This window comes from Sugiyamaella lignohabitans, chromosome A, assembly GCF_001640025.1.
Source record: "Sugiyamaella lignohabitans strain CBS 10342 chromosome A, complete sequence".
NCBI classification, from domain to species: domain Eukaryota; kingdom Fungi; phylum Ascomycota; class Dipodascomycetes; order Dipodascales; family Trichomonascaceae; genus Sugiyamaella; species Sugiyamaella lignohabitans.
This window is the reverse complement of record NC_031672.1, coordinates 1,246,199-1,261,987: the sequence shown is the minus strand read 5'-3', so window position 1 is coordinate 1,261,987 and position 15,789 is coordinate 1,246,199. Positions and strand designations below refer to the sequence as shown.

Here is a 15,789-nt window from a genome sequence, read left to right as displayed (position 1 = left end):
ACTACAGCTGTTGCTATTACCCTCAGTTTTTGAAGAGAGATAAATTAGCACATAAATGAAATGTGCTGAAAATTCGTGACAAGTTCATCTGCCATAACCGAGATCCGTTAAATCAATCATAGAATGATCTAGTTGATGCTAACGTTCTCAAAGAGAACTTTTGGATTTTTTGGATTTTTGGATTTTTAAGTGGACTCACGAACTACATTGAACTCCGTTAAGCAGAGCCTAGAAAAGTACAGTGCTCACAAATCCACCAGAGACAATTTGTTTCTACCATCGGTCACAGTCTCCATACTTTTCATTCTCTTACCCCCCCATTATGCGGGGAACCCGAATTCGAGACCTTTGGACCCGAATTTCTCATAGAATCAATCGGTGCTTATCGCCTATAAATACCAGAATGAGAAGTGAGCATCAATCTTTGCATGCAGATGCAGATAAGAATCTGACAGTCGAGGCCGTTAAGCGGCTAAATATCATCGGCAGTAAAATTCTGCACTGATCAGCCAGCTGCCGTGCGATGAGCTTCCGAGATATATATATATATATATATATATATTTACATGACAGGACCCCCTAGAATCCGTGGACTGCATCGAATATGACAAAAACGTTTGAAGAGACTACTTCCGCTATCCAGGGAAGTAAAAATGAAAGTCTTATCACAGCAAATCAAGCTGATGATGATAGTAACTACTCGTCGGTAATAATCATCGGATCAGGCATTTCTGGAGTCAAATGTGCAGTTGATCTGACAAATAAGAATATTGATGTACGCATGCTCGAAGCCCAAGATCACGTTGGTGGTCGATTGAAAACCTATAGAGATGATGAGGGTCGTCATTATGATTTAGGTGCTTCGTGGTTACATGATACTTTACAGAACGAGTTATTTGAGCATGCTATTGATCTCGGTTGTAAACTATATTACGACGATGGTGACTGGGGTTGGTATACAAACCAAGGAGAAAGAATTCCAAATTCACTCAAAGCTCAGAGAGTTGTATTTGATGCTGAACATAAGATTCAACTGGCGTATGAGGACTTAACTTTACCTGACAAGTCTCTTAAAGAGTTTACGGAAGAATTTGTCCAGACTCATCCATTGATAACTGAGGAACAAAAGGTACTTGCTCCTCAGATGATGAGATATCTCGAGCTATGGCACGCTATTCCTTGGGACAGAGTATCAGCCAAGTATGGTATTCCTGAGCATTTCGGTCGAGACGCTTTTGTCACCAGTGGCTATGATAAAATCTTCACATCGGTGTACGAGCAAATCGACCGCACCAACCTAAAACTGCATTTAAATAGCGAAGTGATTAATATTTCACGAGCTAATGATAAGGAGAGGCTTTATACCGTGAAAACCAAGTCTGGAGAAACGTATACGTCGAAATACGTTCTTGTCACTATACCAGCAGGTGCCCTGAAGTACACTCACCAGGACTTATTTGCACCCAACCTCCTCCCAAAACCCTTAGAAACCGTTATTCATGAGATGGAACTTGCTGCTTTGGGTAAATTTGTTCTTGAATTCGAATCGGTGTTCTGGCCGGAAGACCTGGATAACATGGTTTCTCTTGGTAACGATGCATTAAAATCACTGACTCCCGGTGCTCATCCGTTGGTTTTCACAAATGGCAAGCCACTTTTTGGAAGGAATTGCCTTCTTGCTCTCACATCTCCTCCATTAACGCATTATCTTGAAGCTAATCCGGATAAGGTCTATGACTTTTTTGAACCTGCTTTGAAGGGGTTCAGAGTTGACAAAAGTAAGCCGCTCCCAAAAATGACGTTTTTGCTAGCCACAGACTGGACACAAAACAAATATTTCCGTGCTTCATATTCAGCTCTTCTTGTTGGGCAAGATTATTATAACAATATCCTGCCGTTTATTGATGGAGCTGACCGCCTCAGATTTGCTGGTGAACATACTACCCATGATGCCAATGGATGCGTTCAAGGTGCCTATGCTACAGGTAGACGAGAAGCCGAGTATATTTTGGCTGATATGAAGGGAGATGCTTTACCATACAAGATACGAGAATCTTTGGAGAATGTTAATTTAAACGGAAAATAGAAAGCATTCTCATGTATATATATATAAAGGATAGCATAATAGTATGGGATTTATTATAAACTATGGCATCTCTGGCGTGATCTGTATTTACTCAGTCACATTCTAATGAGATATGAACTTTATCTCTTTCAGTAACAGAAGAAATGGATAAGAAAGAAAAGAATATTTTCCACACGAAGTATATCAGATATCCGGCCAAATCACGTGACCGATATTTCTGATTCTCGATAATGTATAACATGCATTTGCAGGATGTAAACAATACGATTTGATCCACCATACAACCGAGTATTATGGCGGTCTTGTCTATACCGTCAACAGGATTGGATGCTGTTTCACTTCTGGGAACTAAATTCTGTTTGGAGAATGATAATTCGGGACTGCCGTCTCCTGTTTCTTCAGAGCAACTTCATATAGATAATGACCGAACGAGTGTCTACTGGATTCGTCGAGGTATCATTATCCGCAAGTTCTCCTATCATGGAAAGGGTTTCGTTCGAGCAGCTGGGTTTGCCACGTTCCGCACGAACGAACCGGCCTCAGAAAGTACTGTTCAATCAGATGATTCGAGTGGAAAAGATGATTCGAGATCAGCAGTCATATTTTTGGCAGACACGGTACATATCTATCAGAAAGATGGAATTTCACATTCGCGAAGTATGCCTTTTACGGTCAGCAAGGTATTTCCATTCGAAAGAGGATTGATTCTAGAGAGAGAGATGGAACCATTGACCGGTCTACCATCTTCCAGTTTGTTGACAAGTAGTCGTCAAACCGACCCTTCAGTGCCCAAGTTTTTTGCCATGACAGATCCGATCCTCGATTTTGGTTTGGTCATCTCGTCGTCTATTTCAGCCATTTCTCCAGATGAAGAGTTGATGCATTTTGCGCCTACGTCTAACTCGTCTTCTATTTGTGTCACTTTCATACCGGGTAATGAGCATACGTTGTCGTCATTAATTATATACCACATTCGGCATCTAACCAGGGCTAAGTCAAGATCAGCTATCGGAACTACTTCTGGCACAGTTGCAAGGCGAAGGAGCTCGCTAAAGAGGAAGTCGGCAAGTTTTCACCATGGAATGACTGACGACACAAAACATCCACACAGTGAACAAGATCGACTTCGTGAGTCTATTTCATCTCCCATATCGACAGATAGATCATCAATGTCTCGATTAGAGGTACCGCCAGTTGCAGCTGACAGAAGAACCAGTCTTGATCCCAGCAAACTCGAATCACAAGACTCACAAAGCTATCCACTGGAAGCAACAAACTTACGAAAGGAGATTGTTCTTACCAAAATCACATCCTTTGACATTAACGCACCGAGGAATATGATTAAAATTGAAAATGTATTATACGAAGAAGACAATATTGAGGTTGTGTCTATACTAAACAAAAAAGACTCTAGGGTGGTAAACTACTCTTTTAGGAGATCTAATGGTCCCATCGGCATTCCCAATATTGAAGGCACCAGCGTTCTAGAAGCAAAAGATATTACCACGATAAAATCAGAAACTAACGGCGAGGTGCTGCTTGTAATACTTAGTCCCAAGGACCAGTTATATCTTTACAATCCTCTGCTGAGTATAAAATCCGTACCTCTAATGACTCCTAATCATTGGCCGGATATTAGTCGTTTAGTTTCAAGCAATGGTAATGTGATAAAAGTTCAAACTTTGGATAACGCATATCGCGAGTGTTTCCTTACTTTTGAGCCAAAAGAAGAACTAACAAAGAGATGTCTTAATGGACTGAGTCTTATATTGGATTCCGTTAGCTACTCGTTTTTTCGATTTCTATGGTTGAGCTCATGCTCTTTAAAGACGCTTACAGATGATAATGAATGGTATTCCTTTATGGCAACTGTAATGTGTTGTTTGGTGAATTTCAAATCAGACTATAGACCGGACAGTACTGGTGTGTCTAAATTAGGTGGAGATAAATCTCATATATGGCCACAATTGGCTGGTCTGAGAGATGGCCAAAATCAAAGGCTGTTGGCGTCGGTAATATCAACAGCATATCAGGTGAGAAATTCAGAAACAGGATCTGAGTTTGATTTTTCAGAAGTACGTCCACATATTATATTATGCCTGCATATTATTCGAGAAGAATTTAAACTTGATGTTAACGCGCGAAATCAAGTTGATCGATTAGGGCTGCTAATATCAGCAATAGTAGAATCAGCTGGTTGGTCGTCAGCCTGGGTATCTTATTATGAAACACCTTCGTTTAAAAGCATAACTGGTAAGTTTAGTTTTATTGTTGTCGTTTATTTTGCATATATTCTAACCAACAGACTCGGCGATAACTATTCAAATTCAACAGCCTCTAGATGACCCGCCAAATATCTTTCAAACCCTTTTAGGATATCTGTTCCCACCTGCTATTCAGTTTCTGACTTTCGACGATATAATTGGAAGCAAGTCGAAACAGCATCTGATTATCCCACGAATTAATAAAATGATCGATCTCTTCTCCTCTATGAACGAGCCAGAAGCCACAGTAAGCAGTGTGTTAAAGCATATTCTGGAACTTGGGCTTCGCCACAGCGATCTGGATTCGTATCCAGAAGGTGTTCGGATTCCAATCTTAGAGATCATTGCATGCTTAAAAGATGATATAAACAGTCAGGGAGATGTCAATACGTTTATGCTATTGCAACGAAACGACCTTTTATCAACATTGAATGGGCTAGAAAAACCCGTAAGCTACCACTCTACAAAGGAAACTCAACCACAGGAAATAAAGACTATCACGCAGAATGTTGGTGAACATGAGGGTATTGGAGCGTGGGATGGTCAATCAGAGGCAGATAGAATTGCTATATCTAGACTCATATTTTCTGAAGACAAGAGATTCTATGAAGTGTCTAAATTGCTGCAATCATCCCGAGGTCATACTGCAACATTGGTTCAACCACCTGACTCTAATGAAAATGACTGGCTAGCAAAACAGCAAGCATTATTTAAAGCAACAGCATTAAGAACATATGCTATTCCATTTGGACGGGCAGCGTTGTTCTATTCGTCCCGACGCCCTCTGGCTACAGAAAAGTATCTCATTCCCAGACTAAACTTTAATGTGGTTATTCGTCCTTCAAACGTGACAATACTGACGCCAAAGTCGTTTCTTCAAGAAGAAAATCTTGCATGGGCACATTTTCACAACGGAGTATCAGCAGGATTAAGCATTTCCACCGAATACAATCATATCAGTGGGAGCTGGATTGTATTCAATAGACCACCAAGTCTGAACTCGCAACATGCAGGATTTTTATTGGGACTGGGTCTTAACGGTCATTTAACAAAGTTGAAGGAATGGCATATCTACAATTATTTGGGACCCAAGCATATCCCCACTAGTATTGCCCTACTGATAGGTATGGCTGCCAGTCAAATGGGATCTTGTGATATCAAGCTTACCAAAGTACTTTCTGTCCATGTGGCGGCATTGCTACCAATGGGCTCTAGTGATCTAAATGTTTCTACACTTGTGCAAAGTTCCGGATTAATTGGTGTGGGACTTCTTTATTGCAATAGTCAGCACCGTCGGATGTCTGAGATTCTGCTTTCAGAAGTAGACACTAGTGCTATCACCCAGCAAAGTGTTGAAAAGGATGAGGGTTACTGTCTTGCAGCAGGCATATCTCTTGGATTTATTAATATTGGCAAAGGAAACGATTTGAAGGGCTTGTCGGATGTGCAGGCGGTTGAAAGGCTTTTGGAGATGGCTGTAAAAACCAGCGATATTCAGAGGACCCAAAATTTCGACAGATCAGTTCCAGGTGCACTAATGGCACTGTTGTTCATGTTCCTGAAAACAAATAACAAATCAGTTGCGGAAAAAATAAGCATTCCAGAGACAGAACAGAGATTGACTTATATTCGACCAGATTTCATTCTACTTCGAACCCTTACAAAGAGTCTAATTCTGTGGGACTCAATCGGACAGGATAAAAACTGGGTCGATAGTGCTATACCAAAGATTCTAGTCAAGTCTAATTTGGAAGATATTAGCCATCTCGATGGCGATCAGATGGTCTATTATAATATGATTGCTGGACTGTGTCTTGCGATGGGTCTAAAATACGTATCTACTGCAGATACCCAGGCAAAGGAAACACTCATCTGGTATTTTGACCAGTTCATACGACTGTCTGGGTTATCTGCTCATAGCAAGCATGACGGTCTCGTCACCCGACAGTGTCTGATGAATTGTCAGGGAGTAGTGTCTCTTGCACTGGCATCGGTAATGGCTGGTACAGGAGATCTGGATGTGTTGAGACGATTGCGTAGGCAATATGGCCGTGTTTCAAAAGAAGTCACATTTGGAAGTAATATGGCCAATGAAATGGCAATGGGACTGTTGTTTCTCGGAGGTGGTCAATATTCATTATCCAATTCCAACCTTGCTATCGCATGTTTAGTCGTTTCATTCTATCCATTACTGCCCACTCATCTAGTAGACAGCAGGTCTCACTTGCAAGCACTTCGACATTTCTGGGTGCTAGCAGCTGAACCTAGATGTTTAGTAGTCCGAAACGACACTTCTAAAGCACCCGTGAGCATTGACGTGGTGATCCGGCTCAAAAACCACCAGATTGTTCATCGCAAGGCACCATGTCTTCTCCCTCCTCTTGACGAAATAATGGCCATATCCACCAACAACAGTAAATACTTCCAAGTCAATATCGACCTCACCGATGAAAACAGTCCACTAGCAAAAGCATTCATCAACAGTCGTACTCTATTTGTCCGCGACAAAATGGTCACTAATTCTGGCAATTCGTCGAACTTCTCAGCCACTCTTGAAGCGCTGATTGGAAACCCCCACGGGGTCAAAGCTAGCAAGGGCATGAACCAGCTGCTCAGCAACCTGTCATCAGTGTCCACCTTAGATAAACTTCAGAAGAACGTGCTGGTATCAACCGAACCAATTGATGACAAACTGCGGTCCACAGCAGTCGACCTCAAACTGACACTGGAGTCAATGGCCAAATCACCGCTGTCAGTCGATGACCTGTGGAATCTTCGACTGCTCTTTGCATTTGACGACAAATGGGCTGGCGATTCCGACGTCAAGATCCTCTCAAAGTCGGTTATCGACGACGTCAAACTCCTCCTCTGGAAGACCCGCGAGGCTATATCCACTAAATAGTAACGAATAATGAAATCTTGTAACGAATTAATGTACCCTACTCACTGGAGACCCCCGCCGGGGAGTCTCGGGCCTAGATCTGCCTCCGGCAGCCGGGCTCTGCCCGGACCCGTAGCTCCTCTTGCTGCGCTCGAGTCGGGCGTTGGGCGGTGGGCCGCGAGGGGGGTTTGGTTCCCTTTGCGAGGGAATTGAGCTCACAGCTCGTGAACCAGGTCTCGGAGACTGATTTGAGACTATGGACAAGTGCCCCTCAGAGGAGATACATTTGGACCTCGCTCACCTGTGCGATGCCCTCACCCCCCGAAAACGACTCGAGCGAAGCGAGAGGAGCAACGGGTCCGGGCGGAGCCCGGCCGCCGGAGGCAGAGACCGGATCACGGCCAGGGTTCCTTGTTACCGACAATACCCGATAGCAGCTGAGGGTGCCCCTCTTGGCAAACTTTAATAGTTATTGGGCAGTTACAGAGCACAGAACCGAGTGTCAATGGCCCCGAAATCTTCTAAACTTAGTTCTGTATTAAAGAAAGAGAATTGATAGGATCCGGATAGAGCCCGAGAGGGGGGGATTGACTTAGCCGCGATGAGTGACATGCTTATCAGTGAATCATTTATGACTGTGGACCCCTGCAAACCCCCACATACGCATGAACGTTGTAAAATGCAAGATGCCATGCGCGTCAATCTAATTATGTAAGGGCCTCGTAATGTTACTACAGACAGATCGGAAATTGGGTCCGATCAAGACTTGTATATAAACGGCACGATCTCCGACACTAATGAAGTAGCACCTCGAGCATCTCAGAAAAAGTACTAAAAAGATATTGATAGAGCTAGTAGTGAGGATCATGGGAGTGGTTTGGCCAGATGAGTTGGCAACAGCTGCGGTACCAGCTGGCGAGCAAACTGCAAAAATAGACAGGATCGAGGCTCATAATCACATGCCGGATCAGACTGAAAATTTCGACAACAAGCAACTGGGACGAGAGAGTCAAATGAAAACAGGAGATGAATCGAGATATGAAACGAGATACGAAACTGAAAATGAAAATGAAAATGAAAACGAAAATAGACCAGACGACTGGAACTATCCAAAACGCAATCTGATCAAACTCATTGCTGGATACTATGGATTTATCGTATTTGGCATGGCAGACTCGTCGATAGGAGTGTTACTACCCAGTTTAGAACAGCATTATAAGATAGACTACCTGGTTGTATCAATAGCATTTCTAACTCCGTTCACAGGATACGGAGTGGCAGCACTTTTGAGTGACAAGCTTCACAGAATGTTTGGCAGGTGGGGAGTGTGTACAATGGGCACCATCTGCCAGTTGATTTGTTATATTATAGCCTGTACAGCACCACCGTATCCAGTTTTCGTTATAGCATATGGTATTGGTGGATTTGGCAACGGGTGTTTAGAATCAGCATTAAACTCATGGATGGGTGGGTTGGACCATGCCAACCAGATCCTGGGTCTTCTTCACGGGTTTTACGGTTTAGGAGGTATTATCTGTCCAGCCAGTTTTACAGGAATTATTGGCAGTGGGGTCAAATGGAACTACTGCTATTTCCTAATGATCGGGATGAGTGTGATCTCGGTAGTATTCAGTAGCATAGCATTCTGGGGAGACACTGGTGCCCATTATAGAGAGAAAATTGATAACAGTGATAAGGAACTGGCCAGTATTGAGACCATGACCACCGATAGCATTTTACAAACTGACAAAGCCCAGAATCAATCTGGCAATAATAACGAGCAGGATGCGTCGAAAAATAAATCGACCTCGATGATGAAAGAGGTGTTGACCAACCAACTTGTATGGCTGCTGTCCGCTGTCCTTTTCCTTTACGTAGGAGCCGAGGTCGCATTTGGAGGCTGGATATCCACGTTCATGATCAAGGTGCGTCATGGTATCGAGAAGAAGATGGGATATGTGACGACCGGGTTCTGGGCAGGACTCACCATTGGCCGGATGATTATAGGTTTCCTCATAGGCCATTACGGAGCAGAAGACTATTTCGTGCTCGGGTTTCTTTCGGCCAGTATCGGATTCCTGCTCATCATCTGGCTAGTGCCTGTTCTCGTCCTTTCAGCTGTATTCGCCGGACTCTTTGGGGTTGCCATCGGCCCGCTATTCCCGACAATCGTGGTCGCTGCCATGAAAAAGCTGCCTGTCCGACTCCACGTCAGCGGAGTCGGGTTCTGTGTGGCTATAGGAGGCGCCGGAGCGGCCATTCCGCCCTTCATCAACGGTGTCGTGGCCAACAAATTCGGGCCCCGTGTGCTCGGCCCGTTCGAGGTGGTGCTTCTCGGGCTGATGTTGGCGACCTGGATCGTAGTTATCAGGTTCCATCCGTCGAAGTAGGGTCTGCCTCCGGCGGCTGGGGCTGCGCCCCAGACCCCACTGCTCCTCTCGCTTCGCTCGAGTCGGGCGTCGGGGTTCTGTATTTAATTTAATATCCGATATGGACCAGCAACTCCTGCGAAGCAGGAGCCACGGGGTCTGGGGCGGAGCCCCAGCCGCCGGAGGCAAGTGGTGGTTGGAGTAGAGTTTGTACATTTCAGAGATCTACGATGGCAGGGTGCCGAGAGCTTGGCCGACTTTAACTTTTTGGCCGGCTTTGACGTTGAAGTGGAACGTTTTGGGGGCCTCGAAGACTAGCACGACAGTGCTGCCGAGGTTGAATCCGCCCATTTGTTCGCCCTTACTGATAGGGTATCCGCCAAGGAGACGGCTGGCTTTGCCGTAGGTGGCTTCGTAGCACGTCGCTTTCTTGACTTTCTTGCGTTGTGCGGTTTGTTCGCCGCTGCTGGTGATATCGGGGAGTGAGGAGATGCTGGACGACGACGAGTTGGGCGTGATGTTGGGGTGCTCGTATACGGTGTTTGTTCGCAGGTTCTTATCGAAGTTGATGATGATACTGCCGACGTTGGTCGCGCCAACGGGCGTCATGCTGAAGAACCCGTGCTTCCAGCGACCTAATAATGCCACTCGTTCGTTCAGACAAAACAGATTCTGTAACCGACTCTGGAAATAGGGCGCTACACTGTATAGTTCACCGACAAAGTGACGTCGAATCTCGGCAACCCAGTTGGCGGGCGAGTGGAATCGGTGGTAGTCGCCAGGTGCAAGGTAGATAACCGCGAAAAATAACTCTTTTTCAGACTCGGGAGTGAAATCTGGTGCAAGAACATCTTTACTAACATTCACAAATGAACTTGTGGACGAGTTGACAGACGCAACAGTGGCATCGCCTTCATCTTCGACTTTTTGATCGGTTCGCTTCTCAACATTAGTTTGACTGCCACCACCTCCTATCAGATCGTCTAATGTATAAGAAATGCCATTGACAACAGCGAAATCCTTGTGACGCTCCATAATAGCGTGCTCCTCGTGCAAATCAAAGTCTACTTCGTGCGAAGGAGCTGCAGAGACATAATTCCCTCCGCCAAGTAAAGCGTCTAAAGAGTATGTTATACCTTTGACTTGCTCGACTTTACCTCCATCTATCACTCCTAAATGTAATACTTGACCATCAGCAGGACTGACAAGTACAGCGTCGGGATCAATTGGACGCACACCGGGTTTTAGTTCTCGGAAAAAGAACTCGCCAAGGTTGCGGTATGTAGTTAGATCATCTTCAGCGACTTCGTCGAGGTTCACTCCAAACATGTATGAATATAGTTTGAATCCAGGTTCTCTCATCCACACTGGAAGTGTAATATCATTGACTTTACCCCATAATCGTGACATGGCTTTAAGGGGAAGTGTGCTATAAGCAGCCACTTGCCAGGGTTTAGCAGGTTTATGATCATGTTCCTGTTGACCTAGTAATGGTTGAGTTTCATCGTCTCTCTGCTGTTGTTGTTGCTTCTTACGACGGTAGGCCGTCCAGATGATAATACTGGTTACAGCAGGAACAGCCCACCATTTCCAGGACTGAGCAGCAGCCAAACCAATTGAACCAGGCCCACCTTTCTTGGCCCCGCCTGCAGCCGACGAAGCAAATCTTCGACCATAAGTATTGAATTTGGAAAATGTCTTGTAACTCGGCATGCCATTAGTGTTCGAGACGTTCAGAGTGTCTTGAGCACCACTGCTATTTCTTCTGAATCGCGAGGCAATTGCCGACGACCGACGAACAAATTTACCAGGTTTCGAGTCAGGAATACTACTTAACCCTCTTTTAATAGAGGGCATAGGATTGTAGTAGTAAAACAGGTTCCGACGGGGACGAGGGATCGATGGAAATGGGTATTTATATGTAGGAAATGGTCTTGAGCCTGATCCTGACAGAGGGGTAGCTGCCGACATTGTAGAATGTGACGAGTCGCCAAATGTCGAGGCAACCACATTAGTACTCGTTGAGTAAGACGATCGCAACACTCTAGCAGTGATTGTAGTAGCAGAAACCGATGCGGTTGCTACTGTATTTCTAGCCACTTTGGCTATTAGGTAAGGAGACGGTGTAGACATGGTGCACTGAACGGATCCAATAATCCAGCACTTTTTTTTTGTTTTTTAATTCTGATCAACAAATCAAACCCGTGATTTCTCACAATTCTTTACTCTGAAACTGATTTCAAAGCAGGATCTGATTTCTTGAGCCCAAAAATTTCGACCTTTTATGGTCTCCTTTTCTCTCAATATTCTTTCTCTGCAGCTTTTCAGCTACTTTTTTTTTTCACTTATTTTTCAGCTTAATTTTTTATTCTCTTGCTGAAAAATCTCTTCTGATTATTCGTGAGGACACACTCGAGACTGGATCTATAGACTCGTCTGGCTCCGGCTTCGTGCCAGGATTCGATATCAGTTCTGATATGTAATGTGGGCTCTCGCAGTATCTGCCAGGATGGGCCCTGTCTTATATAGTAACAAGCGAGGCAATTATCGAGACCGGAATTTATGCACCAGCGGCAGCTGCAGTTTCTCGACAGCTCGCTGCTCCTGCTTCCCCCCCGTCACGCAAACCCGAATCTCAAACCCCGAATTTAAACCCAAAACCCCCAATTCCGAGTCAGAACCCACTCACCGAACCAGGACCAGAATCCCACTTTCCCCACTCGATTCTGGTCACCGGTTCGCGTTTCTCGGGAAAAAAATTCCAGGGGGGTCGAAATTATTTCCCAGCCGATCTGGTCAAGGTTTCCTGCCGCTGCGAGCGACAAAACCGATCAACTGGGATACCAGTCGCGTGTTTTGACAGCAGCAGCTCCTGCAGCACCGACCGACAGGGGCTGTCCACGTATCACGGGCAAATCCAGTTTCACATGAAAATCAATCGCCGCGATAACGACAGCTGCATGACCTCCCGGGTGTCAGGGGTCTGCCTCCGGCGGCTGGGGCTCCGCCCCAGACCCCGCTGCTCCTCTCGCTCCGCTCGAGTCGGTTTTTCGACGGTACCAGCCAACTCCTGCGAAGCAGGAGCTACGGGGTCTGGGGCAGAGCCCCAGCCGCCGGAGGCAGCGTATAACCCCAGAAATCTCCTGTGAAGAAGGAACCACGGGGTCTGGGGCGGAGCCCCAGCCGCCAGGGGCAGTGTGGCAGAAAGAAAGAAGAAGAAAGTGTTTATTGAAGAGTTAGACGGCAAGGAGAGGTTTGCCGTAGTCCTGTTCCCCGTACCATTCCGGCTCGGGCTCGGTGCTGGGGATGTATCCGCCGTGAGAGGTCCAGGAGGGTGTTTGGGGGAGCATGAATGCTGAGAAGAATTTGTCGATGTTGTCGATTCCTTGAGTGGTGAGTTCTTGGACATCGGCAACGTGGCCGTCGGGTCGTACGACGACAAATGCTCCGAAGAGGGGGTCGACTCCGTAGTTGTTATAGGCATGGCCGTGACCTTCGTGGTAAGAGTCGTCGTCGGCGAATATCTTCCAGTAATTCATTCGTTCTTTGTGGTCGCGGATCCGGAACGCGGTCGGGAACTCGTCCCATTCGACGGAAACTCGTTCGCTGGCGTGGACGAGAAGAATTTCGATTACAGAGTCGAGTTGCGCGGTAGCTGGCGTGTATCGCTTCACAAATGTATCTTTGCCGTCTAGGTAATTACCGAATTTCAGCATAAAGTCGTAGAGTTTCGTCTGTCGCTTGATATCGCCGGCAAAGTATACTACTCGCCAACGGCCGTCTGATAACATCATGTCGTTCAGGTAGTACGGTCGACAGTCGGATTGCATCACAACTTGCGCTTGGTCGAATCGTCTGCCAATTGGACATCCTTTGGCAAGTGGATTCAGGTACAACTCCTCATGGCCAGAGTTCGAGGCTGAAACGCCCTTGGGTTTGTTGATGAGCATCGACCCGTCGTAGTCGACAATTGTTCCAGATGCAAACTCATTGCCCTTTTCAAAGAACTTCTTAAACTCTTCAAGTGAGACACCCTCGTCAGAGTCTTTGGACTTGGGTTTACCGGAAAACAACCGCGAGAATTTATAGTCAAAATTAATCAGGTCTCGAGCCACTTGTCGTCGTTCTTGTTCGTAAGTAGTCAGAATACTGGGGTCGGCAAGTCCTTTAATTACATGGGCCAGTTTCCATCCCAGGTTGAAAGTGTCGCACATGGAAGTGTTCATTCCCTGACCGGCTTTGGGGGAGTGGGTATGTGTAGCATCTCCTCCGACAAATACTCGGTTGGACTTCTGGAACTGCTTGGCTACTCGCTGGCCAATTTGATATCCTGTATACCACTTGATATCGGTGACTTCCAGAGTATACGGAGCAAAGATCTTCTTGGCGGTGTTGAGAATGAATTCAGGCGTGATCTTGGATCGGTCCATTCGACGAGCTGTAGCGCTTCCATCGCCTTCGTCTCGTGGCGCTTCTTTCAATTGACAATACAATCGCACTAGCCCGTTCTCTCTGGGAATGATCATGATACTTCCAGAATCCTGTGAATGGATACTGCATCTGAGTCTGATATCCGGGAAATTGGTAATTGGGACTGCATCCAACACTCCCCAGATATAATCAGTCGCTTCTCCCTCCAACTCAATACCAATTTGTCGTCTCGTCCAAGAATGCGCTCCGTCGGTACCAACAACGTACTTGGCATGAACTGTCTCAAGCTCGTCATTAGCATCTCCTTTATAATCTCCAGCATCGTCATAAGCCCGGAAAAGACCGTTGGAAATCTTCGATCCAAATTGCTCCGGAAGGGCGTTATCCTTTTTCAGATGACGGAGATTAACACTAACTGGATACGCTTCGGGATCATCTACTTTAGACTCGTCAATAGCCAAAGTCTCTGGAAGCACTGGACGCTCGACCGCGAGTTTACCACTACTCCACTTCTTTATAGCATCAGTAAACCACGCTTCAATACGACCTTGATGAATCACCATTTGCTGGAACCGCGAAATTCCAATAATGGTGTCTGGCATTCTTCCCGAACGATGGATAACCCCGTCCTTATCAGGTTCCCAGAAACAAATCTCCAACATGTGATTAGCCTCCTTCAAAGCACGGTCCGCGAATCCAAACGATTGGAAGATCTCCAGAGTACGACATTGAAGACCGTCTGCCTGACCTGTGAAAATCTCGGTCGACCTTTTGTCGATAATCCGGACATTGGTGACGCCAGTTCTTGCAAGCCAGTTGGCTAGCATGTACCCTGCAGGACCTGCTCCAATAATAAGAACATCCACATTAGACTCTTTAGTAATAACCATTGTGATAATTGACAATTCAATAAGCGAATTTGATAACGAATGATGTGATTGGAAGCTCGCCAACTTCCTTTCTTCTTTTTATATGTGATTCCGTTTCATAGATAAGGTCATGATTAGCGGTCGATGCCTGGGAAGATTCAGGGGTAATCCATTACCCCGCATTTTCAGGCCAACCTCCCGCTCCAACTGCACATATCCGCCATCGATTAAGCACACTCCCTGCAGCTTAAATGGTTCCAATCGACGGATTCTATTATCCGATTAGCCACGATCTAGATCTCGCGACCCGCTAAAACGGTCTTGGCGGGGTAGACTCTGGGCGGGTACCTGTCCACTGTTTCATAGAGTTGGTTCGGAAGTCTGGAGAAGGGGGGATAGGCCTCCGGCGGCTGGGGCTCCGCCCCAGACCCCGTGGCTCCTGCTTCGCAGGAGTTTTTGTGGGGTTGTTTTAAATCATAATTGGTAGATGGTTTGCGGATTCGAGGCTGGGCAACGGAGGTCGGTCCGTTGTCGACTGTCACTGGGAACCTTTGTGGGGTAGTCGGTGTCTTGCCTAAACAATTTGCCGACAACCGCTATTGGTACGGGATTCTGGTACCAAATTTACCCGTCACATGCCTCTCAAAAAAGTCTCGAAATGACACGGGGTTTTCCTGAATGGGAATAGAGTTCCCTGAATTCTAAGAATTTTCGACTGCTTCTTGGCTATATCAACGGCAAATATTCGCGGTCTCTTATTTACTTACATCCACTTATCGCTGCATCGGTACGGTTACAGCAAGGGCTCCAAAGCGGATGATGCCAGACCCCTTCCGACATCTATCATATTTTGACATTGTTTTGAGGCATTTGTTTCATGGAGGGCTTG

The 15,789-nt window shown here is 45.9% G+C and overlaps 6 protein-coding genes across 6 annotated transcripts; 4 read left to right on the top strand and 2 right to left on the bottom strand.

The window, feature by feature from the left end:
- Positions 1 to 604: 604 nt before the first annotated feature.
- Positions 605 to 2,086, top strand: FMS1 (polyamine oxidase; the record flags this gene model as incomplete). The annotated part of the gene is made up of 1 exon (XM_018880939.1): positions 605 to 2,086. The coding sequence occupies one exon, from the start codon at positions 605 to 607 to the stop codon at positions 2,084 to 2,086; it is 1,482 nt and encodes a 493-aa protein (XP_018734629.1).
- A 293-nt stretch (positions 2,087 to 2,379) lies between these two features.
- APC1 (Anaphase-promoting complex subunit 1) lies at positions 2,380 to 4,431 on the top strand (the record flags this gene model as incomplete). Its single annotated transcript, XM_018880927.1, has 1 exon — positions 2,380 to 4,431. The coding sequence occupies one exon, from the start codon at positions 2,380 to 2,382 to the stop codon at positions 4,429 to 4,431; it is 2,052 nt and encodes a 683-aa protein (XP_018734628.1).
- Positions 4,432 to 4,555: 124 nt separating this feature from the next.
- On the top strand, positions 4,556 to 7,252 carry APC1 (anaphase promoting complex subunit 1; the record flags this gene model as incomplete). The annotated part of the gene is made up of 1 exon (XM_018880917.1): positions 4,556 to 7,252. The coding sequence occupies one exon, from the start codon at positions 4,556 to 4,558 to the stop codon at positions 7,250 to 7,252; it is 2,697 nt and encodes an 898-aa protein (XP_018734627.1).
- Positions 7,253 to 8,190: 938 nt separating this feature from the next.
- Positions 8,191 to 9,621, top strand: BSC6 (Bsc6p; the record flags this gene model as incomplete). Its single annotated transcript, XM_018880906.1, has 1 exon — positions 8,191 to 9,621. One exon carries the CDS (start codon positions 8,191 to 8,193, stop codon positions 9,619 to 9,621), a length of 1,431 nt encoding a protein of 476 aa, XP_018734626.1.
- A 204-nt stretch (positions 9,622 to 9,825) lies between these two features.
- On the bottom strand, positions 9,826 to 11,733 carry PSD1 (phosphatidylserine decarboxylase 1; the record flags this gene model as incomplete). The annotated part of the gene is made up of 1 exon (XM_018880895.1): positions 9,826 to 11,733. The coding sequence occupies one exon, from the start codon at positions 11,731 to 11,733 to the stop codon at positions 9,826 to 9,828; it is 1,908 nt and encodes a 635-aa protein (XP_018734625.1).
- A 1,103-nt stretch (positions 11,734 to 12,836) lies between these two features.
- On the bottom strand, positions 12,837 to 14,921 carry AWJ20_385 (uncharacterized protein; the record flags this gene model as incomplete). The annotated part of the gene is made up of 1 exon (XM_018880884.1): positions 12,837 to 14,921. One exon carries the CDS (start codon positions 14,919 to 14,921, stop codon positions 12,837 to 12,839), a length of 2,085 nt encoding a protein of 694 aa, XP_018734624.1.
- Positions 14,922 to 15,789: the final 868 nt, after the last annotated feature.